Source organism: Ictidomys tridecemlineatus, chromosome 3 (genome assembly GCF_052094955.1).
Source record: "Ictidomys tridecemlineatus isolate mIctTri1 chromosome 3, mIctTri1.hap1, whole genome shotgun sequence".
In the NCBI taxonomy this organism is placed as follows: domain Eukaryota; kingdom Metazoa; phylum Chordata; class Mammalia; order Rodentia; family Sciuridae; genus Ictidomys; species Ictidomys tridecemlineatus.
In genome coordinates this window covers 143840248-143865700 of record NC_135479.1, presented here as the reverse complement: position 1 = coordinate 143865700, position 25453 = coordinate 143840248, and the positions used below count along the sequence as shown (strand labels likewise).

General features: G+C 40.1%; 1 protein-coding gene and 1 pseudogene across 16 annotated transcripts in view; one reads left to right on the top strand and one right to left on the bottom strand.

Annotated features, from left to right (window-relative positions):
• The window catches only part of Kalrn (kalirin RhoGEF kinase), a 626048-nt gene that overhangs the window by 593161 nt on the left and 7434 nt on the right, over positions 1-25453 (top strand). For 15 of the 16 annotated variants that reach the window (XM_078044068.1, XM_078044066.1, XM_078044074.1 and 12 more), the window contains 7 exons: positions 5790-5817; positions 6629-6800; positions 8804-8925; positions 9709-9840; positions 10259-10423; positions 12307-12385; positions 20566-20766. In XM_078044068.1, coding sequence (XP_077900194.1) covers positions 5790-5817; positions 6629-6800; positions 8804-8925; positions 9709-9840; positions 10259-10423; positions 12307-12385; positions 20566-20766 — 899 coding nt within the window. Of the gene's footprint in view, positions 1-5789; positions 5818-6628; positions 6801-8803; positions 8926-9708; positions 9841-10258; positions 10424-12306; positions 12386-13880; positions 13927-20565; positions 20767-25453 lie in introns of those variants that run through there. The other variant, XM_078044077.1, reaches the window with a different exon arrangement.
• Positions 23763-24458, bottom strand: LOC101975736 (ras-related protein Rab-1A pseudogene; annotated as a pseudogene).

The following is a 25453-nucleotide window of genomic DNA, read 5'->3' as shown; positions in this document are numbered from 1 at the left end:
CAAAGCTCCACAGGCTTTCCCCAAGCCTCTCCTGCTGCACTGAACTGTCATGAAAAGAGCCCTGGGCTCTTGGGTGCTCTCCGGTCTAGCCCTCTATCACCACCGAGGATCTTTGGCTTCACTTTCCTGTCTCATCTGAGAAATGGGGAGAAATATCACTGACTCTGCACTTCATTCAGGGTTTTGGAGGCACAAACAAAGGCACTTGTGAGTAGTTTATGCCAACTATATAAGGCCACACAAATCAGTAATGTCATTACCATTATCAACAACACCCTGTACTGAGTTGGACTCGCCTCCCCTGGGCCAGCCAAGAAGCGGAGGAACAAAGACTGATGGCTTCCACAAGACCCTTCCTGATGGAGACCCTGCAATTAAGCCTATCTCCCAGCACCCCCACTAATGTCTACACCCAAACTAGGAATATTTGCTTCTTAAACTGTGTGTGTATTCAATACTATACATAACACAGTTGGGATTATGTGATGAGAAAAAGGAATAGGACAAATTCTTTAAGCTACAGTTTTTGGATTGTTTTGGTATTGGAAATTGAACTGAGGGGTGCTCTACCACAGAGCTACATCCCTAGTCCTCTTTCGAGGGTCTCACTAAATTTCCCAAACTAGCTTTAAACTTGCACTCTTCCTGCCACAGTCTTCCAAGTCACTGGTGAGGTGTTTTTTGTTTGTTTGTTTGTTTGTTTGTTTTAAAGAAGTTAAAAACCTGCCAGTCCAGGTTTTTGAAGTCCTACTTAAAATTTTGTAAGGGTAGAGGTGTAGTTCAATGGTAGAGTGCTTGCCTGGCATACAGGAAGGCCCTGGGTTCCATCCTTAGTATCACCAAAAAAAAAAAAAAAAAGAGAGAGAGAGAGAGAGAAGTAAGATATATTAACCTGCTACTTGTCCCTTTGTCACTTGTCTCCTCTGTGAGATTCCTGGCATAGACTCAATGGCTTGCTCCCTGTGGATCCCCATTCTGATGGGAAATACAAAGTTACTGGTTCTAAGTTGTTTCCACCCTAGAGTCCTATGATTGAGCAGAGGTGGAATGGGAGAGTTTAGAGCTCCATGTTTGTTGAAGGCTGGTCATTAACAGCTGTTGGGCACTGTGTCAAATGCAGATGCCATTTAAGTTCATCTTCCCCAGTAGACAGTTGGCTGTTGGAGGATAAGCATCTCCTTGCCTGCTACCACTACATATTTAAGGGTCAGCTCAGTAATTTTCTTTTTAACCAGGGATTGATCCCAGGGGTGCATAACCACTGAGCAACATCCCCAGCTCCACCCCCCTTTTTAATTTTTAATACCTTTATTTTGTTTATTTATTTTTATATGGTGCTGAGGACAGAACCCAGTGCCTCACATGTGCAAGGCAAGCACTCTACCGCTGAACCACAACCCCAGCCCCCACCCCCAATCCCTTTTTATATTATATTTAGACAGGGTCTTGCTGCTTAAGGCTTCACTAAGTTGCTGAGGCTGGCTTTGAACTTGGATGCTCCTGCCTCAGCCTCTAAGCTGCTGGGATTATAGGTGTGTGCCATGCCCAGCAGCTCAGTAACTTTTCATCAAACAAATTGAGTCCTTATGTCAACAACCCTTCCATGCCCCAATTTACAGATAAGACTTATACCCATGTTGCTTAAAATGTTGTCCAAGACAAGAAGTGTATGTGGCCTTGGGTCTGGACATTGTGCCCTGACTGATCCCAGAATCCACACTCTGCTGCACGGCAAGGGCTAAGAGCCTCCTCCCTGAGAGGTGACGGGTTGAATCTTTTTTTTTAAATCATTTTCCAAAAAGTTTGCATTCCATCTGTGTTTGAAAACAGGCTCTAGTCAAATCTAATTAGTCATTTACCCAGAGGTAATTATTTTTATTTTATATACCTTTGGTCCTCTTTTGAGATTTTATTTATAAACCAGTGCTAAATGCTTAGGAGAACTGAAGTGAGGTCAAAAGTTAACTTTCCATCCACCAACATGTATTAAATGCCTAATGTATGGCAGATTCTGAGTCCTGTCCTTGAGGAGCTTACAGTCTAATAGGGAAAACTTCACCTTTTTTTCCTTTAAAATTTTTATGAAGTTGAAACATGTTGACTAGAGAATATTTGGAAAGTCCAGGTAAGAAAGGAAAGGGGAAAAATCACCCAAAATTCAGATAATGTTTTATAAATCCTGGGAGCAGGTTCTGTGTCTTAGTATTTCTGTTTCCGCAAAACTGTTTACAGTCAATATGAGTTCTGTGTGTGTGTATGTGTGTGTGTGTTACACATAAACACATATACATACATGTATAAATATAAATATATGTTTGTATATTCATACATATGTGTGTTTGTGTATATATGAATATTTGCAGTACTGGGGATTGAGCTCAGGGGCACTTTACCGCTGAGCTACATCGTTGGTCCTTTTTTTTTATTTTGAAACAGGGTCTCACTAAGTTGCTAAACTTAGCCTCAAACTTGTGATCCTTCTGCATCAGCCTCCTGAGTAGCTGGAATTACAGGCATGTGCCCCATGCCTGGTCAGTCAATATTTTTTGAGTAGAAAGAAAGCTACCCTGAATCCCCCAACTGGAGATAACCACTGCTAACATTTAGAAAGTATTCTTAGGCTCAGCTAAGTATGGTGGCACACACTTATAAATCTGTTGCTCTGCAGGCTGAGGCAGGAGAATCACAAGCTCGAGGCCAGCCTCAGCAATTTTGTGAGATCCTATCTCAAAATAAAAGAGGCTGGGGATGTAGCTCAGTGGTAGAGTACCCTGTGTTCAATCCCCAGTACTGGGAATGGGGTGGGGGGAACCATTCTTAGCCTCCTTTTCTTTCACATCAAATGACTCACCTGGATATGATTGCCTAATCCAGGTTGATAAATATATGGTCTCTTTAGTGCCCCCTACAGGTGCTGCAAGTGCTGCTTACCATGTTTATTGATTGTTGACCCAACTGGTCAATTGGAGCAATCTTTTACATCCTTCCCCCTGCCATGGCCTAGAATCTTCACACAAAGAAGGGTCTCTTAGGTATGAAAAGAGCAGTAGCTTTTACCAAATGCCCCCAACATGCACCCCCTACCACAGCGCATGAAATTTTCAGGAGCTGAGAAGTTGATTTATCATCGATCAGTTATTTGGATAGAGGGGAACTAAAACCAGACTGTGGGTTGATTCATTTGAAAGTTCCTGAAGGATCGTTCAAAACTCCAGATGTCTAGGCCCCACTTGACACCAATTAAAACAGAATCTCTTGGCATGAGGCCCAGACATTGGTGTTTTTGTGCTTTTAAAGCTGTCCTGGTCAGGAATTAGGAACCATGGATTTAAAGGAAAGTTGGGCAGTGACCTTTTGAGACTAGCAGAGTGCACGCAGTGGCCAGCAAGGGCACACTTCAACCCCAGAACTTGGCATCACTAGGGTTTTCTGCAGCCCACTTCATGAAAAGCTTGAGTGATATAAGCGGGAAGTTGGTTTGCAAAGGGAAACCCAAAGAAGTAAATAACATCTGTGTTCCAAAGGGCTTATGTAAGGAAAATACACAGAGAAACCATGGATGTACACATAAGGCAAGGACAGATGGAGGGAGATAAGTGTGAATCCTCACTTGGGCTCTTCTGTAAGGCACATGAGTTTTGGAGGCTTCATTATGAAGGAAAGAATTCTCCAAGGTAAACTGTAAGAGATAAGCTTCTTTATCTTAGCAAAAAGAAAATGCTAAGAATAAATTGATCTTGAGAGCCTACATAGTGGGAGAAAAATCTTTGCCACCTGAACCTCAGATACAGCATTAATCTCCAAGATATATTTAAAAACTCTTAATACAAAAAAAAACAAGCAAACAACAAATAACCCAATCAGTAAATGAGCAAAGCGACTGAACAGACATTTCACAGAAGAAGAAATATGAATGGTCAACAAATATATGAAAAGATGTTCATTATCTCTCTCTAGCAATTAGAGAAATGTAAATTAAAACTACACTGAGATTTAATCTCACTCCAGTCAGAATGGCAATTATCAAGAATACAAATAACAATAAATGTTGGCAAGGATGTGGAGGAAAAAGAACACTCATACATTACTGGTGGGACTACAAATTGGTGCAACCACTAAGGAAAGCAGTATGGAGATTCCTCAGAAAACTTGAAATGGAGTCACCATTTGACCCAGTTATCCCCCTCCTCGGAATATACTCAAAAGACTTAAAATCAGCACACTTCAGTGACATGACCACATCAATGTTTATAGTAGCTCAATTCACAATAGCTAAGCTATGGAACCAATTCAGGTGCTCATGAATGGATAAAGAAAAATGTGGTATATGATATACAATGGAACATTACTCAGCCATAAAGAAGAATGAAATTGTGGCATTTGCCAGTAAATGCATGGAACTGGAGACTATCATATTAAGTGAAATAAGCTAATCACCACAAAACCAAAAGCCAAATGTTCTCCCTAATATGTGGATGCTGACACACAATGGGGGTGAGGGAAAGAATAGAAGGTCACTTGCTTAGACTGAGGAGAATGAAGGGAAGGGAGAGGGGATAGGAATAGGAAAGACAGTAGAATGAATCGGACATAACTTTCCTATGTTCATATATGAATACACTACCAGTGTAACTCCACGTCATGTACAACCCCAAGAATGGGAATTTATACTTCATATATGTATAATACATCAAAATACAATCTACTTCGATGTGTAATTAAAAAGAACAAATAAAAATATTCTTAAAAAATAATTGATCTTTATTTGAACAGGTAAAGTACTTGTTATTTGCCAAGCATTGTGCTGAGCACTTAATATACATGATTTCATTTAATCTTTGTGATAACATTTTACTAGGAGGAAGTGGAAGCTAGTCAGTGTTAAGTTATGATCATACAACCACATGAAATGAAACAGGCAACCCCAGCCTCGTGGACTCTAAAGTCAATGCTTCACCACGCTAGGCATTATGACCTGGACCTGTACTTGCATGATTAGAAGTAATACAAAAGATGGGGTTGGGAGGTCAAAGTCCCCATCCTCTCAAGAAGGGGTAACTTTCCAGAATGGCTAGTCAGCTAAAACATTCTCCCTTCTGTAGAAGATCAGGTTGCCTGAGGCAGGCAGCTTGGTGTATACAAGAGCTCTAGCAGTTTCTCCCCCTATGTGGGACTAGCAAGTCACTCAATGGGCCATTTGCTCGCCCAGGCATCGCAAAGGATCAGAAGGGTTAGTTCAGTTGTTTTCAGGTTGCCCTCTGGAGGCCTGTGCTGCAAGAGGCTGTTCTGGGACAGGATGGGCAGACTGGGCCTCTCTTTTCCCCTTCAACTAGAGAAGATCTGCATTTAGCTGCTTGGAGGGAAGTTTCCCCTGCTTGGAGGTTGGGAGGACCTGTGCAAAGAAATCACTTGAGTGAGTTCATTTCAGTGACCCATGCAGCTTGACAGGTCTTAGGTACTCTGTTTTTGAAATTTTGCTGGAAGAATCGATACCTTGATTGCCTCAGCAAATACTGAAGGGAGGAAGGCCACTGAGGAGCAGGCAAATTCCAAATGACAATAAACCTGCCTGGCCAACCCAATTACCAGGAGAGTAGCATAAGTGCCCTCATTGTTGAGGAGGGGTCTGTTACTGTGACAGCAGTACATCATAGCAAGGGACAGGCTAGGCTCCAGGCTGCATCTCCCTGAATGGTAACTTTCTTTTTAACTTTCTAGAGTAAAAAATCTCTTGTCCTCTCTCAGTAGTTTAGGATTCAAGCAATTTTCTATTTCTTTGTGTTTTTCAGATCTTAAATCCAAATTTCATCCAAGAAGGTGAGTTAAAAAAGGGTGGAGTTGAGAATGTGGGGATTAGCTAAATTAAGTATGGGACATTGAGCATAAGGTAGAGACACATGTACATGATGGCACATGCCTGTGATCTCAGCAATTTGGGAAGCTGAGGCAAGAGGATTTCAAGTTTAAGGACAGCCTCAATAACTTAGTGAGACCCTGTCTCAAAAGAAAAAATAAAAAGGATTGGGGGATGTAGCTTGAGGCTAAACCCCTCTCCCAAATAAGGTAGAGACTTTAAGCAATAGTGACATAATTCTGTATTCATGGAAAATTTTTTATGATTAATTATTGAGTGAAAAAACCCTGCAACTTGCAATAAAAAATATGAAATAAATTTTGGTAAAAATGTTTTTAATTGAAAGCCTGAAAGAATATATGACAGGGAGCTGGGGTTGTGGCTCAGCAGTAGAGCGCTTGCCTAGCACATGTGGGGCACTGCGTTCAATTCTCAGCACAACATAAAAATAAAATGAAGGTATTATGTCCAATTACAATTAAAACAAAATATTTTTTAAAAAGAATATATAACAAAATATTCACAGCTGTTATCTCTGGATTATGATATCATGGAGCTCCCCCACTTTTTGTTTTTATATATTTTCTACCTTTGTACAATAAGTATTTACTTAAAATACTCTTTAAAGGGACACAGGTGACCTAAAAGTGTTAGACTGCACATTATTTGAATTTGTACACAACATGAGTGGAGATAAGAGTACTACATTTTAAAATGCCTGTTTTATTCTAAATTTGTTGTGAATGATGTGAATGTATGTTGATTTGATCACAGTGGCCCCAGAGTTCCTTGTGCCCTTAGTGGATGTGACCTGCTTGCTTGGGGACACAGTGATGCTCCAGTGCAAAGTCTGTGGGCGGCCGAAACCCACCATCACCTGGAAGGGTCCAGACCAGAACATCCTCGACACTGACAACAGCTCAGCCACATACACCGTCTCCTCCTGGTAAGTCGATGGCCCCAAACTTGACACCTTAGTGAAGCACCCAGAGGCTGAATCAGGATGCAGCCTCTATTCTGGTTACTAGTCTTTCCAAGACAAGAGCTGCTGTGGAGTCTATTCTAGATCAAACACTTGGCCTTGATTAGGAGGGATTGAGTCAAAACCTATGGGTTAGCTCAGCCCCACTGAATAGAGCACTCGGTGCTGCAAGTGTTCAGCCCAGCCCTGCTGCCCACACTGCCACCTGTCTCTCAGCCTGGGTGCCTGGGGCTGCGTTGCTCATGTTGCTTGGTACCATGTAGACACACCTGGGGCCAACCAGAACCATTTGGAAAGACTGTTCTGGACCCACATTAAACAAATGCAGAAGCAAAGTCACACTGCACGTCAGGCATGCACCATACATTCAGAAAGCTTCTACATTCCCTGCCTTAGAGTCACCCTATTAGATGATCTGCCCTAAGGATTCTCCGGGTCAGAAGTGGTGAACACTCCTGACCAAGGGACAGGCTAGGAATTAGGAATTATTAGGAATTAGTTATTAGTATTAGGAATGTGGTCCTCAAATCTGGACATCCTGATGAGTTTTGTGCCTTCAGGATGCTTTGAAACAGTGATATAGTTAATTTCTTGCCTAAGAAAAATTTTATAAGAAGGGGAAAAAATCGACCCAACACACCATGCACAGTAGAAAATAAGCCACCAGCCTGCTTCTACACAAAAAGCCTGGTTTTTGTCAGTCAAAACTTAATCACTGCCAGGCTCTGTGGCGTATACCTATAATCCAGTGGCTCAAGAGGCTGAGGCAGGAGGATCTCGAGTTCAAAGCCAGCCTCAGCAACAGTGAGACCCTAAGCAAATCAGTAAGACCCTGTCTCTAAATAAAATACAAAACAGGATTGGGGATGTGGCTCAGTGGTTGAGTGCCCCTGAGTTCAATCTGCAGTATCCCCACCCCGCAAAAAAAAAAAAAAAAAAACTTAGTTACTGCCTCCCAATCATTCTGCTGACATTTATTGCTGTTAGTTAGGAGCTTTGTTGTGTCCTCTTGATTACAGTGGATAAGAGAAAGCACTAACGGCAAGCCCTAACAGCCTAACAATCACTAATGGAAGGAACACCTAGAATTAAGAAACTTTCATTCTTTGACTTCCTTTGCGCACATTTGAAATGGAAAAAGAACACTGTTCCTTAGTGTTCCCAGCAGACTCCCAGCAGGTCATAAAACTCCATGAGCTCAAGGAGCTTAATGCCAGTTGGTGCTTGATGAGGATCATGAAGAACCCAGAATGTCCCAACCCAGGGGGAGGGAGTGGAACTGATGGGGCTTCTGATTTAACCCTTTCAAGTTTCTTCCCTTGGGGTGTTCCTGACCCCAAGGGGAGAAGAGTCATCTTTTAGGTGGAAAAAATTTACCTTTTTAATTCACTTAGTTATTTTGAGGGTCCCTCAGGTAGGATTTTAAATATTTGAACATTTTCATTATTTGGTCTTTCCATTTTCTCATACCATTCATTATTCATCTGTGAGATTGAAGTTATTTTTAGGACAAAGTTGCCAGTGGATATACTAATTATATTGCAGACAGGTATTTGGAAGGGACTTTGTGTATTTCTTTTTTTTTTTTTTTCTGGTTCTCACTAAGTTCCTGAGCTAACTTTGAATTTGCCAGCCTCCTTCTCCAGCCTCCAAGTTGCTGGGATTACAGGCGTGCGCCACTGAGTCCAGCCAGACTTTATGTATATCAAGCCATGTTTTAATTTCTTCTTATTTCATTCCTTATTTTATCCCTCACAATAAATTTGGGAGATGGGCCTGGCCATATAAGGAAATGAGGATAGAAGCAAGGTGATCCTTCAAGGTGTGTACAAAGGTCACAGAACAGGTCTAGACCTTGGGCCCCCAGACTCTCGGGTCAGCACACCTTGTGCCAACCTTATGGATTTTACCCATCAGTCAACTGTCTCATTACTGGAGTCTGAAGGACATCCCTTTGGTGTCTCTAGTGATTCTGGGGAAATCACCCTGAAGATCTGCAATCTGATGCCACAGGACAGTGGGATTTATACCTGCATAGCAACAAATGACCACGGTACTGCATCCACATCTGCCACAGTTAAGGTGCAAGGTACAGTCTTTTTCTTTATATGTATATATGCTATTTTTAAAAAATATATTTTTAGTTGTAGATGAACATAATACCTTTTTTTTTTTAATGTGGTGCTGAGGATTGAACCCAATGCCTCATGCGTGCCAGGCAAGTGCTCTACCACTGAGCCACCCTAGATATGCTATTTTTAACATGTGTTTTAATTGTAGTAATGCACAACATAACACTTGCTGTCCTAACCATGTTCAGACAGTTCAGTGGTACGAAACACATTCACATCTTTGTGCGGCCCTCACCGCCATCTCCCTCCAAAACTCTTGTCAGCTTCCCAACCTGGAATTCCCTCCTCCCCATTAAACAGGAGCTCCATGTTCCTCCTTCCCCACAGCACTGGCCACCACCATTCTCCTTTCTGTCCCTATGAATTTGTGTTAGTCAAACATTTTAAATGAACATGACAAGGACTCCTGAGACCTGAGATCCTGTGTGAAAATTCCAAAATAGAGTTCTAGCCAATGAGGAGAGAACAAGAGCATTTTTCTAAGAACTGTCTGTGCCCTACCATAGCCTCCTGCATAGTTCCAGAAAAAGCTTCACCCCCAGTGTGTGGCATTTTGCCTGAGAAAGACATCAGAAAGCAGGGGGCGGCTCCCAGGTCTCCCTTGGGTCTGGAAACAGGTACGCTACTTGGTGGAGAAGGTCCCAGGAAACATTTGAGCCAGGTCACATTTCCTGGGTACACTCCATCTGGGTGTGAAATGCAAGCTCAGAAAGCAGCTCTGGATTCTGCTGTCTCCACAGGTGTTCCAGCAGCCCCCAACCGCCCCATTGCCCAGGAGAGGAGCTGCACCTCTGTGATTCTCCGCTGGCTGCCCCCGGCCAGCACAGGAAACTGCACCATTTCAGGTTACACTGTGGAGTACCGGGAGGAAGGTGTGCCACCCTGTTCTTCTTCTGTCTTGGCTCCCTCTCCCAAGGTCCTTCAGGGTTATGAACCTGAGCCGCCTCCTCTTTCAGAAACTCTGCTTGTTATAGATTTATAATATTTTCTTCCAGTCTAATTAAGCACTGACCCCATGTTCCTGTATAAAGTCAGTATTCTCTATGTCTTTTCCCTCTCACACGTTTGAGAAGGAACAGAAATGACCATGAACGTTTATTTAATAATTTAAGACACTGGACCCAAACCTGCCACCCATCTTAGTCCACAGGCTTTCAGAGCCTGGAGCAGTGTCCAGGACTGTCCCTTGGTTTGAATGTGTCCATTTTCCTTTCTTTGTTTGTTGAAAGTCTTTGAAACAATGTGACTTTGGCTTTGTCTCATTCTCTCTCCTTGGAAACTATGCACTAGGTTCCCAGGTCTGGCAGCAGTCAGTAGCTTCAACCTTGGACACTTATCTTGTCATTGAAGACCTCAGTCCTGGGTGTCCCTATCAGTTCAGAGTCAGTGCCAGCAACCCCTGGGGAATCAGTCTTCCCAGTGAACCCTCAGAGTTCGTCCGACTTCCAGAGTACGGTGAGTCCCACCAGGCCTACGACCCCTGTGTAGTGGAGGCCAGCACCCGGCCCACTCTCCTAGACACACTAGCTGCTCAGTGTCACATCAGCCCATCATGAGAGGGGTGACCCAGAGCTGCTTGGCAACTTCAGTCAGGTAACCATTTAGAAGATTGATGAAGTGTTTACATGAGGTGTGACTGTAGGGATCTTGGAGCAGAGGTTAGCTGTTACCCTGCTCACCCTGGGCCTGCCGGGCTCCCTGCAGGACCAGGTGTATTTCCAGGAACAGAAAGGGACAGGCTGGGGTCATGAGTCATAGGGGTGCTATCTGGTCATCTTCTGAGAGAAGAATACCAAGCCTGCTATTCCCTGGATACTCTGCCAGGCTGAAGCACTTCTCATAGTGCCAGGGACAATCCCACATGCCAACTTAAAGTAAGAAAAAAAAGCAACCTGGATGAGGATTTCACTACCAAATGAATGTTTGATACCTGGCCCACCACAATCTACTGGAATTTCTTTATTCAACATGAATATATTTTTATTTTAGATTTATTTAGAAATTATCAAAGATATATATATAAGTAGCCAAACATGAATTTTTTAAATCTTTATTTATTTATTTATTTTTAGTTGTAGATGGATACAATATCTTTATTTTTATGTGGTGCTGAGGACCGAACCCAGTGCCTCACACCGAACCCAGTGCCTCACACATGCGAGGCGGGCACTCTACCACTGAGCTACAGCCCCAGCCCAAACATGAATATTTTATAATAATATTTACTTAGTTTACCCACCTTGGTCCCAGGGACATTTTAAAAGAAGAAACTTGCAACCTGAAGAAATCTCCAGAATGAGATTTCAGGCAGTGCAGGGAGGTGATCTCTATAGTTGGGACAAGAGAGAGTTGAGTGTGTCACTGTACTTAAAGGCAACAACAGGCCTGTGGCTCTTTGGGTTAAGGAAAGTCCAGAGTCCCTCAAGCATCTTGGGCTACACCCTCCCCTGATGAATCTGGGAATCTGTCTGACAGCCCCACCCCAGCCTAGTCAGTTCCCTTCCAGCAACATTGACTTGTTCCCAGGCACCAGGGACTTGCTGGGAAACCATGGCCTTGGATCTTGGTGTCCTCGGCATTCAATATGAATAAGCTACCTTCTGCCTTGGCCAGGTTGCCTGTGGGCAGCCTGAGGTAACTGCTGGGCTCATCTCCTCCCAAGCCACTAACTCAGTCTGGCTCACAGTGCCCAGTGCCTTTCATGTTTTGCTAATTTGGAGTCTTGGATCCCAGCAGACAAATACAGATGGGCATGCATGCACACAAGTGTGCATGAATAATTAGCAGGAAATTAGCACATTATATGTGGTGAAGCTGCTCGAGTTGGCTCAGGCATGTTTGAGTTAAATCATTCAATATACTGGCTAAGCTCATGAAGGCCTGAAGACAGTGGGGTGAGTCAGAGAAGTCTGTAGAAGGCCATGGACACTCTCCTTTCCTTTTCTCCTTCCCTGACCTTGAAAGCTCCCCCACCCATTCTCTCTTCACATCCCCTTGTAGTTCTGGCTCTCACTGACCTTTCCAGGCCTTCAAAGTGTTTTCCTCTCTCCATATTTATATTTTCTACTAAATTCCTATTTTAAAACATTCGTAAGCTACATTTCTGATTGTCTGAGTTTTCCCTGTTGATTAAGTAGATGACAGAGGGAGTCTGTCATGTCGGTTTCCCCTGGGATATTTTCAAAATAACATTCCAGAGAATTGAAGCATTTTCCCACTGAGGTAGCCTCCATATTTAGTCATGAGAATTGCCTTGGAGTTATGATGGAGCTCTTCTGCTGACCTTTTCTTTATTCTCATGTGACACCTCAATGTCACAAATGGATTCTCTCCCAAAGATGCGGCCGCAGATGGTGCCACCATTTCTTGGAAGGAAAATTTTGATTCCGCTTATACTGAGCTGAATGAGATTGGAAGGTAAGGACACAGATTTCTGTGAATATGTGAATACCCAGCAACACTATAGCAGAAGGAAGACTTGTTTTGTTGTTCTTGTTTCTTTTATAAATGCATTCTCTCTATAGTAAGAAAACAACTAGAATATTAATGCGTATTTTCTACTATTCTTTTTCTTATTTAAATTAGATGCTTCCCTTAGCAACTCTCAGCCTTTCCTCTTTTCTTTTTTTAAAGATATTAGATTTTATCTCTGCAAATCAAAATATAATATAAACATGCATAAAATAAGCTTTTTTTCTTTTTCTTTCTTTCTTTTTGGTACCAGGGATTGAACCCAGGGGCATGCAACCACTAAGCCACATTCCCAGCCCTTTTTATTATTTTTATTTTTTCTCATATTTTTATTCTAATTTGTTATATACGACAGCAGAATACAATAGAGTTCATATTACACATATACAGCACAATTTTTCATATCTCTGGTTGTACACAGCCTTTCTTCTTTTCTAATGTAAGAACTTAAGCCTCCAATTTTTCTTTAAAGTACAATTCTAGAGATGACACAGGAGAAGAGATGTCTTTGAAGAAGGGTCGGAGGAGTTCCCAGAAAAATGGGAAAGTTGACTCAGGGCCAGCTGGGTTCTTGCATACATGACAGAAAAGAATTTCAACAGGCCTCAGTCAAAGGCATAGACAGAGGTTTATTTAGGAAGCAGATCATATTCAAGGGAGAATGTGGACAATCTTAAGACAGAGAGAGACGCCTTTGGGGTAAAACAGAAAATAAGCATTCAAGGGAGAATGTGGGCTGCCTCCAGAGGGAGAAACAGCAACCTGTTGGTATGGGGTGTTAATATTTGGAGGGAGTGGGTGCTAGGGGCTGAGAAGAGGAGAGGGCAGGGTGGAGCCACACAATTTCACACCAGTGCATTTCCCTTATTTCACAAGGACTGGCCTAAGGGCTTGTCACCCAAGATTTACATCTGACTCTCTACTCAATGACTCCTGGGCATTTCCTTTACAACTCAGTACATCTGTCTTTATCCTAGATCCCTATCTCAGTTACATTGCCAGAGTTTTGACAAGTGGCATTTTTCATTATCATTCAGTTTATCTATTTTTCCAACTATGATTTTTTTCTTGACACCCAATTATAATGGAAAAAAATGTTTTAATATGTAGGAGATTTTTAAATGTCCAAGATTTTTTTAATTATCCTTTTTTCCTGATTTCTGATTATTTCATTGTGGTAAGAGAACTTAGTGTATATGATATTGATTCCTTGATTTTTGTTCAGACGTGCGCTATGTGTAGTACATGGTCAATTTTTGTAAAAAGTTTCATGTGTTCTTGAGAGGAATATATGACTAATTATTGAGTATAGATCTCTAAATATGTCCATGTGTCAAGTATATGAATTGTTCTCTGAGTGTTTCTTTTTTTTTATTATTATTTTTTTAAAGAGAGAGTGAGAGAGGGAGAGAGAATTTTAATATTTATTATTTATTGGCAGACACAACGTCTTTGTTTGTATGTGGTGCTGAGAATCGAACCCAGGCCGCACGCATGCCAGACGAGCGCACTACCGCTTGAGCCACATCCCCAGCCCTCTGAGTGTTTCTAATCCAAATATACCTCCCCCTTTATACACTCTATATCCCTCTCTCTTTCCCTTTCTCATTTGTTCTCTTGGTTTTTTGGTTAAAGAACATTTAGTATATCCTCAAAAATAAAAAGGATAAAAATATAACTTTAAACAGAATAATTAAAATCTATCACCTGGTCTATAAAATAGTTGCTAGAAAGAAAAAAAAAAAAAGTCCTCCTTGTGCATACATTGGTCTCAGATGGCCTGGCTGAGAGAATGTGGGTACATCTTACAAATCTCTACCAACCTCAGCTATATAAATAAAAGAGCACCAAGGAACAATGGAGCATTGGTCTCACCTCTACCTCTGATGTCACTCCCTGAAGCATGGACGGTACTAACTGGAGTGGTTGTGAGAGGCTGTGTTGTTTCTGATTCTTAGACCAAGTCACAGTGGAATTTGCACCCTTTCCTTATAGTATCTTTCATCAAAGACAAACTCTAGGTCTGCTTTCTTTGCTTCTTTGTGTAACCCAAAGAAGAAACAAGAGCCAAAGGAAATGTATATGCTGCTGCTGCTGCCTCTCTCCAAATACCTATAGTGTTCTGAATACAACGCAGATGTTGCCAAATCTAATCTGTAGAGCAGGTGAGGTAGTGTCTAAGTGGATATCCAATAAAGGAAATTTGGGCTCAAGGAGGATCAGCAACTTGTTCAGGGTCCCATGACTAGGAAGCACACAGAGCCAGTCGGCCACTGGGCTCCCTGTCTCTTGGCCTGTGCTTGTTTCACTAGCACATTTACAATGCATGGTTCTCATCATAGCAATTATTATTGTTGTTGTTGTTTTTTAAAAAAAGCTCTAGTCTTTGAAATCTAGCTTGCTCTTCTATGTTGAAAATAGATCTGACCCCAATAATGAGCAAATCACCCCCCCCTCCCAGCTTGTTCTAACTGTAATTGGTTCCAGCACCTGGATGCCCTGGTTAATTCTTCCCTGAGACACATATTTGCTATTGATAGCCATAGGCTTAGGATTTTTTTAAAACCCAAAATGGATGTTTTGATACATCTTAGAAGGAAGATCAATTTCCTGATCTGTTTAGTTTCTTTTAATCCCCAACAGCCTGAAACTTTTTCTCTCTTCTAAATATAGTCCTCATATTTTCAGAAGATCCTTTCAAAATGTACTAAACAGGATGGAAATAAAACATGGAGATTCTTACATGAGACACATGAAAGATATTTGTGCCAGGGCCATAGAAGTGAGCTGATTTTCTCATCACTTCTGACCCTAGAATTCTGGGCTAATATGACTGTCCTGTTAAAAAGAGCTCCCCAGTAACTAAATAGTATAAAAATCATGGTGAAAAAAAAATCACTTCTACAGCAAACCCATAGAAGGAAAGAGCACTTGAACATGTCATATTTAAGCAAAAATAAGCTACAGGGGTGCCCTTGCAGTTTGAAGAAGCCTGGTGAGCATCACAGGAATGCTGACCAGCTGCCTGCAGCAGTACTGGGCCTCCAGGTAAGGGTGGCATGTTGAACACAGACATTCACGAATACTGAAATTCAGGAAAACAACAATACAAGAATCTTTTAAAGCAGACACATTAGATGAAGAGACAACAATAAAACATTAGAAGCAGAAAAAGCGAAGAAAGAATGACATGGGACCTACGAGAACTGAGAATGCTCAATCTGTGTCAGTTGCGGGGTCAAATGAGAGCCAGTATGACTTTGCAGCAGAATTCCCCAAGGCTCAGGCCTCAGCAGCACTGAGCATTTCTGGAAGTAGGTATAAAGAGAATGCTAATTCAAAGGGCTGCCTGAAGTCCCTGTCACTCAGGAGGGAGTGACAACAGATGCCTGTGTTAGCCTGCCATGCCTACCTGCAGGCCTTCTGGGATCCTGTCCAGGAAGGTGTAGTCCTGGCTACAGCCTCTCCAGCTGCAGACACCTGCACCACCCAGGAATTTTTATATTCTAGGAGGGTAAGACAGAATATCTCTGTTTGGGGGGCCACAGGCCCAGAAAAGACAGTGGAATCACACTAAAAATAGAGACATTGTGACAACATGCATGCTGCTGGCTGAGAACCTCATTCATATCTGTGGGGCCTCCAGCAGTAGCTCACCAGGCCTCCCCACTCTGGGAAGAAGAGGGAAAGCTCTTTCAGTGGAGAATCTGCCCAGTCACAAAGTAAAGATTGAAGACACTGATCCTGGAGCCTTTTCCAATTTATAGTTTAGACAGATCACCCTATAGTAAAGGTCACCAGACTCCACCTGCAGGCTCAGAGCTTCCAAATGACTTATTGGTTCAGGACTTTTAAAAGGAGCCAACTCCCAATGCCAGCCAAGATGGAGTAAACCCACTGTAGCCTTTATCTCCCATGGATGACAGCTGGAATCACTGGACACATTACAAAAGCCTTTACCCAAGAATTCTGGTAAAAGTAAACAGCAGGGAAACTACAGAGGGAACTAAAACTTAAAAACAGTGACAGTGGGAGTGAGTCAGTCTTGGTCTCTCCTTTTTTTTTTTTTTTTTTAAACCCAGGGGCTCTTAACCACCAAGCCACATGCCCAGCCATTTTTTAAGTGGGTGGGTGGTACCAGGGCTTGAACTCAGGGACACTCGACCACAGAGTCACATCCCCAACCCTACTTTGTATTTTATTTAGAGAGAGAGTCTCACTGAGTTGCTTAGCTCCTCACTTTTGCTGAGGATGGCTTTGAACTTGTGATCCTACTGCCTCAGCCTCCCCAGCTGCTGGGATTACAGGCGTGTGTCATGCATCACTGTGTCCGGCTCTCTTCTTTCTCCTTTCTCTCCCTACATTTGACCCTAAGGGCAGGCCAAATCAGAGAAGTGTGCAGCAGGCACAGAGAACAAAAGCACTAAGAAAAGCCCACATTCTGGCCAAAGCAAAGGGAAAAGGGATCCTTTGAGTTGAAGGGGGCAGAGGAATCCTGGTCTTTTCCCCTTCGCCCCAGGGCCGGCTGGTTGTGTGAAACTGTGTGATGATACAGGAAGCTAAAACTCTGAGGGAGTCCCATCGTTCTGGCAGAATAACCACAAAAACAGGCCCCTGTGAGCCAAATGATATAGGGGAAATACCACTGAGGAGAAAGAAGAGAGGAACCCCCTTATTCTGCATATGAAACAGCATAAATCCTGGGCTACAGCCAAGCTGTGCCAGTACAGAGCACACCCAAAGAAGTACAGCAAGGTTTTGAGAACTAATAATAAAGACATAAACCACAGCTCATTACCCTGCAGTGATGAATTAGTCACAGGCTGATCTTTGAGTGGTGCCCATGAGGGACAGATCCAAATGGCATAGCAAATATTTTGAAAACTGAACTGACAGTACAATTGCGTCCCACGGAAGGTGAAACGGAACCTGCAGTGTGGACCTACCCAAGTTCATTGCTGATTAAACTATACAAATAAACAAAAAGTCAGCATTCTCCAGAGGATTTTATAGGGCCCAGATTCTCACAGGATAATGCCATAAAAGTTCAAGATCTAATCTGAAATTACTCAACAAAACGAAAATCAGGAAAATCTGAAAAATTCTCAAGGGAAAATAATAACGAACAGATGCCAACTCTGAGAGGACCCAGCTATTGGAATGATCAGAGTTTAAAGCCACTGTTTTACCCATCTTCCATGAGATAACGGAAAACACTCTTGAAATTGAATAATGCAAAGATAGGAGTCATTGGTAGAGAAGTGGAGATTATTTTAATGGAAGTTATATAAGTAAAAAAGTGCGAAATCTGAAATTTTAAAATTCACTGAATGAGTTCCACAGCAGAGATTAGAGAGTAGAGTCAATGAAACTGAAGAAAAATATAAATCATCCAACCTGAAGAACAGAGAGAAAAATATGTTTTAATATTAAACACAATTGCAAGGATCTATGGGGGAAATGCCCAAAGATCTAAAATTCACTTCATCAGAACCCCTGAGGGAGAGGAGAAGATAATTTGTGCAGGTAAAAGATTTTGAAGAAATAATAGATGAAAATGTTTCAAATGTGGTAAAAGATACAAATTTATAAAGAAGCTCAGTGAACCCTAAACAGGATAAACTCAAGGAAAAGCATGGCCAGACACATTATAATCAAACTGCTGAAAATCAATATAAAGAAAAATATTGAAAGCAGAAGAGAAAAAAATAACATAATAACATTTAGGGGAACAGTGACTTGAACAGATTCCTCATCAGAATCCATGGATGTTGGATGGTAGCAGAACCATATCTCCTAGTGCTGAAAGAAAAAACAGACAACCAAGAATTTTTAATCTAGGGCTGGGGATGTGGCTCAAGCGGTAGCGTGCTCACCTGGCATGCGTGCGGCCCGGGTTCGATCCTTAGCACCACATACCAACAAAGATGTTGTATCTGCCGAAAACTAAAATATATATATATATATATATATATATATATAAATGCTCTCTCTCTCTCTTTAAAAAAAAGAATTTTTAATCTAGCCAAAATATTCTTCAAAAGTGAAGTTATAGTAAATGAGTCAACAGTTAAAAAATAGATAAAAGGAAACACTATATAGTGAAAGACTCCAAAACCTCTCGTTAATATCCTTAGATGCATAAGAGATGATACTGCATTGTGAATCAAGAACATAATACTACAAAAAATTTAGAGGACGATAATGAGGTCTTGAGAAAACTGTATTAGAAGGATGGGAAGGCAGAGTTGAGGAAATTTCCCCAAAATCAAAGCAAAAAAGAAAACAGATGGGAAATAGAATAGGAAAAGAAGAATTAGAGGACTAGTCCACAAGATTCAGGGTCTAAAAAACAGAAGTTCCAGGAAGGGAGAATGAAGAAAAAATATAACAGAGAAGGAATTATATCTTAAAAAATTGCAATATTGGGCTGGGGATGTGGCTCAAGCGGTAGCACGCTCGCCTGGCATGCGTGCGGCCCGGGTTCCATCCTCAGCACCACATACCAACAAAGATGCTGTGTCCGCCGAGAACTAAAAAATAAATATTAAAAAATTCTCTCTCTTTCTCTCTCTCTCTCTCTCTCTCTCTCTCTCTCTATCTATCTATCTATCTATCTCTCTCCCCTCTCTCACTCTCTCTTAAAAAAAATTGCAATATTCTCAGAATGAAAGGGTGTGAGTTTACTGATTAGTGAGTAGCCTGAGGGCCCAACCTGGTGGATGAAAATAGACCCACATCAAGGCACATCATTATGAAATTTCTCAACAGAGAAAGTGAGAAGAGCCCACAAACTTCATATACAGAGGATTAAGAACCATCTTACTTTGAACATTAACAATTAACATGGTCAAATAACACAAGGAGTTAGAAGATAATATAATAATTCCTTAAAAATTGTGAATGAAAAATTTCATAGCCTAGAATTATACTCAGGTAAATTATTAATCAAGTGTAAAGGTAGAATAAGTACAAGTTTTCAGATATGTAACTCTCAAGTAATTTATTTCCTACATACTCATCAGAAAGTATTGAAGAATACATGATATCTGGATTTTGCTTAAAATACTCCAGAAAAAAAAAATGAAAGTAGGAAAAGGAATAGATGAAACAAGATTGGTAAAATATTGATGAGTCTTGAAATTGGAGTATAAAACATCTATTGTCTTTACTTTTGCATATGTTAGAAACTTTCCTTAATAAACATCAAATAAAATGAAAATTTTGCCTCTTTCAGAATTTTTTAAAACATCATTGAATAAAATTCCTCCTCTTTAATGTTGTTACTGTTGTTATTATTGTGTTTTATAGAAATATATTCTGTTCAGAAAAAAACTCAAATCTGTGGTTGTTGTTCAAAAATGACAGAAAAATATACTGGCTCAAAAAATGGTATTAATTGGTCTTTTGTATCTCAAATAACCCTGAAATACTGAGGAAGGAAAATGGGGTTTCTGCATAATAATATAACTTAAAATAGAGGGAAGGATTCCTAACGCAGGTTGAATATTCCATATTCAAAATCCTTAGGACCAAGAGTGTTTAGAATTTAGGAATTATTTTTTAAAAAATGCTTTGCATGGTGACACATGACTATAATCCCAGTAACTAGGGAGGCAAGAGACAGAAGGATCACACATTTGAGGCCAACCTGGGCAACTTAGTGATACCTTGTCTCGAAATAAGTATAAAAGGGCTGGGGATGTAGCTCAGTGGTAGAGCACCCCTGGGTTCAATCCCCCCAAAATAATGGTGAATAAATATTTGCATATCTATAATGAAATACCTTGGGGATTGAACCCAGTCTAAACATGAGGATCTTTTCTGTTTCATGCACACCTTATCCGTATAGCCTGAAGGTAATTTTATGAAGTTATTTTTAGTGTACCTGCATTTGACTGTGACCCAATATGCGAAGCCAATTGTGGAATTTTCCAATTGATGTGTCAGTTAGCGCTCAAAAGCTTTCAGATGGAACACTTTAGATTTCAGATTTTTTGGATTAGGGATGTTTAACCTGTAAGGTGTTATTGTCTGAGCGCTTCACACACAACTTAACACATAGATAAAATGACACCTAGTTGATTCATGAATCTTGGAAAACTCTTTCTTCTTCTGTTTTCCAGAGGCCGTTTCTCTATAGTGAAAAAATGCATTCACAAAGCCACCCGCAAAGATGTCGCTGTAAAATTCGTGAGCAAAAAAATGAAGAAGAAGGAGCAGGCTGCCCACGAGGCTGCCCTGCTTCAGCATCTGCAGCACCCCCAGTACGTCACTCTCCATGACACCTATGAGTCCCCCACATCCTATATCCTGATTTTGGAACTGTAAGTATAGATGTTGTCTCTCTGGGTGGTCCCCATTTACTTGGGTTATTTATTGCTCACAATGAATGGAAAAGACAGTCATATTTTACACAGTGTTTTCTAGTACGTAACATGTGCTCATTCCATTTTATATAAATGCTACTCACATTCTGGAGATTAGAAAATCAAGGATAAGGGCTGGGGGTGTGGCTTAAGTGGTAGCGCGCTCACCTAGCACCACATAAAAAGTAAAGATATTGTGTCCTCCTAAAAAAAAAAAAAGAAAGAAATATTTTAAAAAAGAAAATCAAGGATAATAAAACTAGCTCTTTAAAACTATGAAGTGGAGAAACTGGACTTCAACACATATATGTCTCACTCAGTTTTCTTTTTTTCTGTTTTTAGTTTTATTTTTTTCCAGATCTTTTTATTGGTACTTTATAATCATACATAATAGTGGGATTCGTATTCATAGTCATATATGCACACAACATAACAATGTAATTTGGTCAATATCATTCCCCAGTATTTCCCATTTCCTTATCCTTCTCACTCTCCTGTTACTCTAATGACCTCCCTTCAATTCTCCTGAGACCCCCCGTACCTCACACCTTTCTTTTCTTGCTTCCATATGTGAGAGAAACATAGACCCTGGACTTTCTGAGTTTGGCTTACTTGTTCTAAATATAATCCCCTCAAGTTCCATCCATTTTCCTGAAAGTGACTTAATTTCATTCTTCTTTATGACTGAATAAAACTCCATTGTTTATAGATACCATATTTTCCTTATCCATTCACCCACTGACAGATGCTTGGGCTGGTTCCACAATTTGGCTATTGTGACTTTTGCTGTTGTAACCGTGAGTGTGTGTATATTGCTATAGTATGATGACTTTAATTCTTTAGGATTAACACCAAGGAGTGGTATAGCTGGATTATATGGTGGTTCCATTCCTAGTTTTTTTTTTTTTTTTTGAGGAAACTTCATACTGATTTCCATAGTAGTTGTACTAATTTCCAATCCCACAAAAATTGTAAAAATGTTTCTTTTCTGTCCACATCCTCTCCAGCATTTATTATTGTTTGCATTCTTGATGGCTGCCATTCTAACTAGAGTGAGATGAACCTTCAGTGTAATTTTGATTTGCATTTTCCAAATTGCTAATGATATTGAACATTTTTTCATGTTTGTTGACCCTTTGTACTTCTTGTTTTGAGAAGTATCTCTTTAATTCATTTGCCCATTAATTATCATTTGTGGTGCTTAGTTTTTAAAATTCTTCATGTATTCTGGATATTTATCCTCTTATTCTGTAGATTCTCTCTTCATATTGTTTTTTCCTTTGCTGTGCAGAAGTTTTTAATTTGATGCCATCCCATTTATTAACTCTTTTTTTAAACAAAGTAAACTATGATTTTATCATGAAATTCTCATAGATGGAAAATTAAACTGAATATTTATTCTCTCCATTTCATTTTTACAATAATATTACCACTTATTTTTGTACCATGCATTTCAACTGCCTGTTTAGTGAAAAATTTTTTTTAAAAAAACTAGAATTTTTGGCTTGTTTTTAACTTAAATTTTCTCGTTAAAGACCCCACAATAAAATTGTTCCTAACAGCCACATCCCAAGCCCCTTTGTGAAGAATGTTTTGGCTGCTTTACCCTAAAGAAACAATCCTTGACTTCTGTCATCTTAAAATGGTAGTGTCAGCCAAAGACTCATTTCCCACAATATATATATAAAATAAAAAAGCCCTAGGACCTTGAAGGAACTATTTAACAAAATTTTCACACATGTAAAATTTCACTGAAAATAATTATATTTCTCTCATTTGTAATTCCCACCCAGCATGTATGTTTTCAGTTAATTTTTAGGGATATAATTTCTAAAATTAGGGGACTAATTTTAGGATTAACACCAAGGAGTGGTATAGTGGTATAACTTTAAACATTAAAGTAGAAAGTTTCCTGCTTTCTACTTTAATGTTTAAACTCTCTAACATGAGTTATACAATTGTGAAGGACAAAATGGTTGTCATCTGACTCAGAGGATGGAAGAAACTTCAACACACATTATCTGATCATTTGCCAGTTAGGAAGGGTGTGCCGCTCTTCACTGCTACCACAGATAAATTAAGGAACTCTTGATGAGTAGAGCCATTTCAAATGGTTTTAGAAAAGAATCAGAAATGATAGGCTAGACAGCATGCATTCTAAACTTGTTTTCCATACAATTTGAGCTTCTTGAACCACTAAAATTTATTAAATCCATACGCAGCACAGAAGCTGCCCTAGGTCATTTATCAGGTCTATTATCTAAAAGGCAAATAACTGGATGCTGCACTACAGGTAGGCCTAGATGCCCTGGTTGCACACAGAAATGGCTGTTTTCAGTAGAATGCAAGGCTCTATTTCCCTTTAACCATAAGAATTAAAAAATACTTATCACCATACAGTTTGATATTACTGCCAATAAGTATAATATTTATTAAACATATCTTCACTTATTTTGTTACATAGTGTGCAACAAATTGCAATAATCTGCATCCACAAATTATATGCAGAGTATGAAGAAACTATTCATCAGATAGTGTAATCTTTCCATTTATAACTTTACAAGGAAGAACTAGCAAATCAGAACTTAAATAGAACATCTCACTAAATTTTATGCATAGAAAGTGACAGGTACTGGTTGTGCTATTTGATACAAAGTGGCTGAACTTCATCTTCAGAAGACTAAACCCAACATCTAAACATGCTCATATAAACATCAGAACAAAATATATTTTAACCAACCACAAGAAACAGTCTCATATCAGGAAAGCAACAAAGATTACTCGCATTATTTTATAAACCAGCACACAAAGGTTTAAAACAGTTCTAAAAATGAAGTTAGCTGTCTGAGTCCAGGGAACAACAACAACAACAACAACAACAACAACAAAACAAGTCCATATTGACCATTTACAATCTGACCTTTGTAGAGATGGTAAGAGTCTGTTGTGTGCAGCTACATACAGTACAATTCAGGCAATTTTGGTTTTTCACTTGGGTTCAGATTGCAAATTCATTGCTTTGAGAAAAGGATGGAGGTCAATTTTAGCAGCAACCTCCACCTGACTGCTTGACTGGGGTGCTCTGAATTTTTACATTGAACTTCTCTCTGCCACCAGCTGTTGTTCCAGGTCCCTGCTTTTAATCTCAGCTGCTATCATCATAAAAGACAGTGATACATTTGTTGTGTTCTTAGCACTGGTTTCTAAAAATGGAATTCCAAAGAAATTAGCAAATTCCTTTGCTTTTGTGTAGTCTACTAGTTTCTTTGGGTCAGATCATATGGATTCCCTACCAACAACTTGTTGACATTTTCACTGGCATAAGGATCTATTTCCTGCAGCCACTGTTTAACATTATTGAAGGACTCCTGATCTGTCACATCATACACAACCATGATGCCATGGGCTCCTCTGTAATAACTGGAGGTGATTGTTGGGCATCTTTCTTGGCCTGCTGTGTCCCATATTTGAAGCTTGATTGCTTTCCCATCTATAGTTCTTATTTTGAAATCCTCACCAATTGTGCTGATGTAGCTTTCTGTATATGTATCATCTGCAAACCTAAAAAGGAGACAAGACTTTCCAACCCCAGAGTCACCAATCAGAAGTAACTTGAATTAATAATCATATTTGAGATTCATGCTGGACATGGTCACTGCAACTGTCACTGCTACCACTGCCACCCTTACATCATCCCTCACTCCACTCCTTTAGAGCACAATCAGCAGCTGCCACTACCCAGCTATTGCTTCCACCCAAAGAGCCATTTATTAATTCTTGGTATAATTTCCTGAGATTTAGGACTTCTGTTAAGGAAGTTGCTGCCTGCATCTGTATCTTGGAGTGTCAACCCTAGAAGTTGCAAAGTTCTAGTCCAATTCCTAGATCTTTGATCCATTTGGAGTTGAATTTTGTGCAGGGTGAGAAATAGGGACTTTGTCTCATTCTTCTTCATATGGATAATCAGTTTTCTCAGCACCATTTGTTAAAAAGGCTGTCTTTTCTCCATGTGTGTTTTTAGTGCCATTGTCAAGAATCAGATGAATTTTATTTTATTTTTGATTGACACGTGATAGTACCTATTTATGGGGTACAATATGATATGCAATGCAAGTATACATTGCGTAACGATCAAATCAGGGTAATTATCATATCTGTCACCTTAAACATTTATCATTTCTTTGTGGTAAGAACACTCAAGGTATTCCACCTCTTGGGTCCCCTTCTTCCTCCGGGAGAAGTCTTTCTGCTGTCCTTTAATAAACTTCTAATTTTTACTCTGAAAAAAAAGAAAAGAACACTCAAAATTCTTTCTGGCTCTTATCACCCTACTATGCAAAAAGAAACACCAGAACTTATTTTTCTTACTGAAATTTTGTGTATATTTCTCATTCCAATTTTCATTTTCTTCTGTTATGGGCTTTGGGGGTGAGCAGGAATTTAAGAAGAGCTTATTGACAGTGGGCCAACTGACAGGAATGAAATTGAAATGAAAAAGAGGAATTTGTACATCATTCAACTGCATTGGCATACCCAGTCTTCTACCCAAGGAATTCTTTTAGGATGGAACTTGACTGCCAAAAGATTTCATTCATTCCAGGTTTTCTAGAGAATAAAGGAGAAAAGGTATATAGTTCTTGTCTCC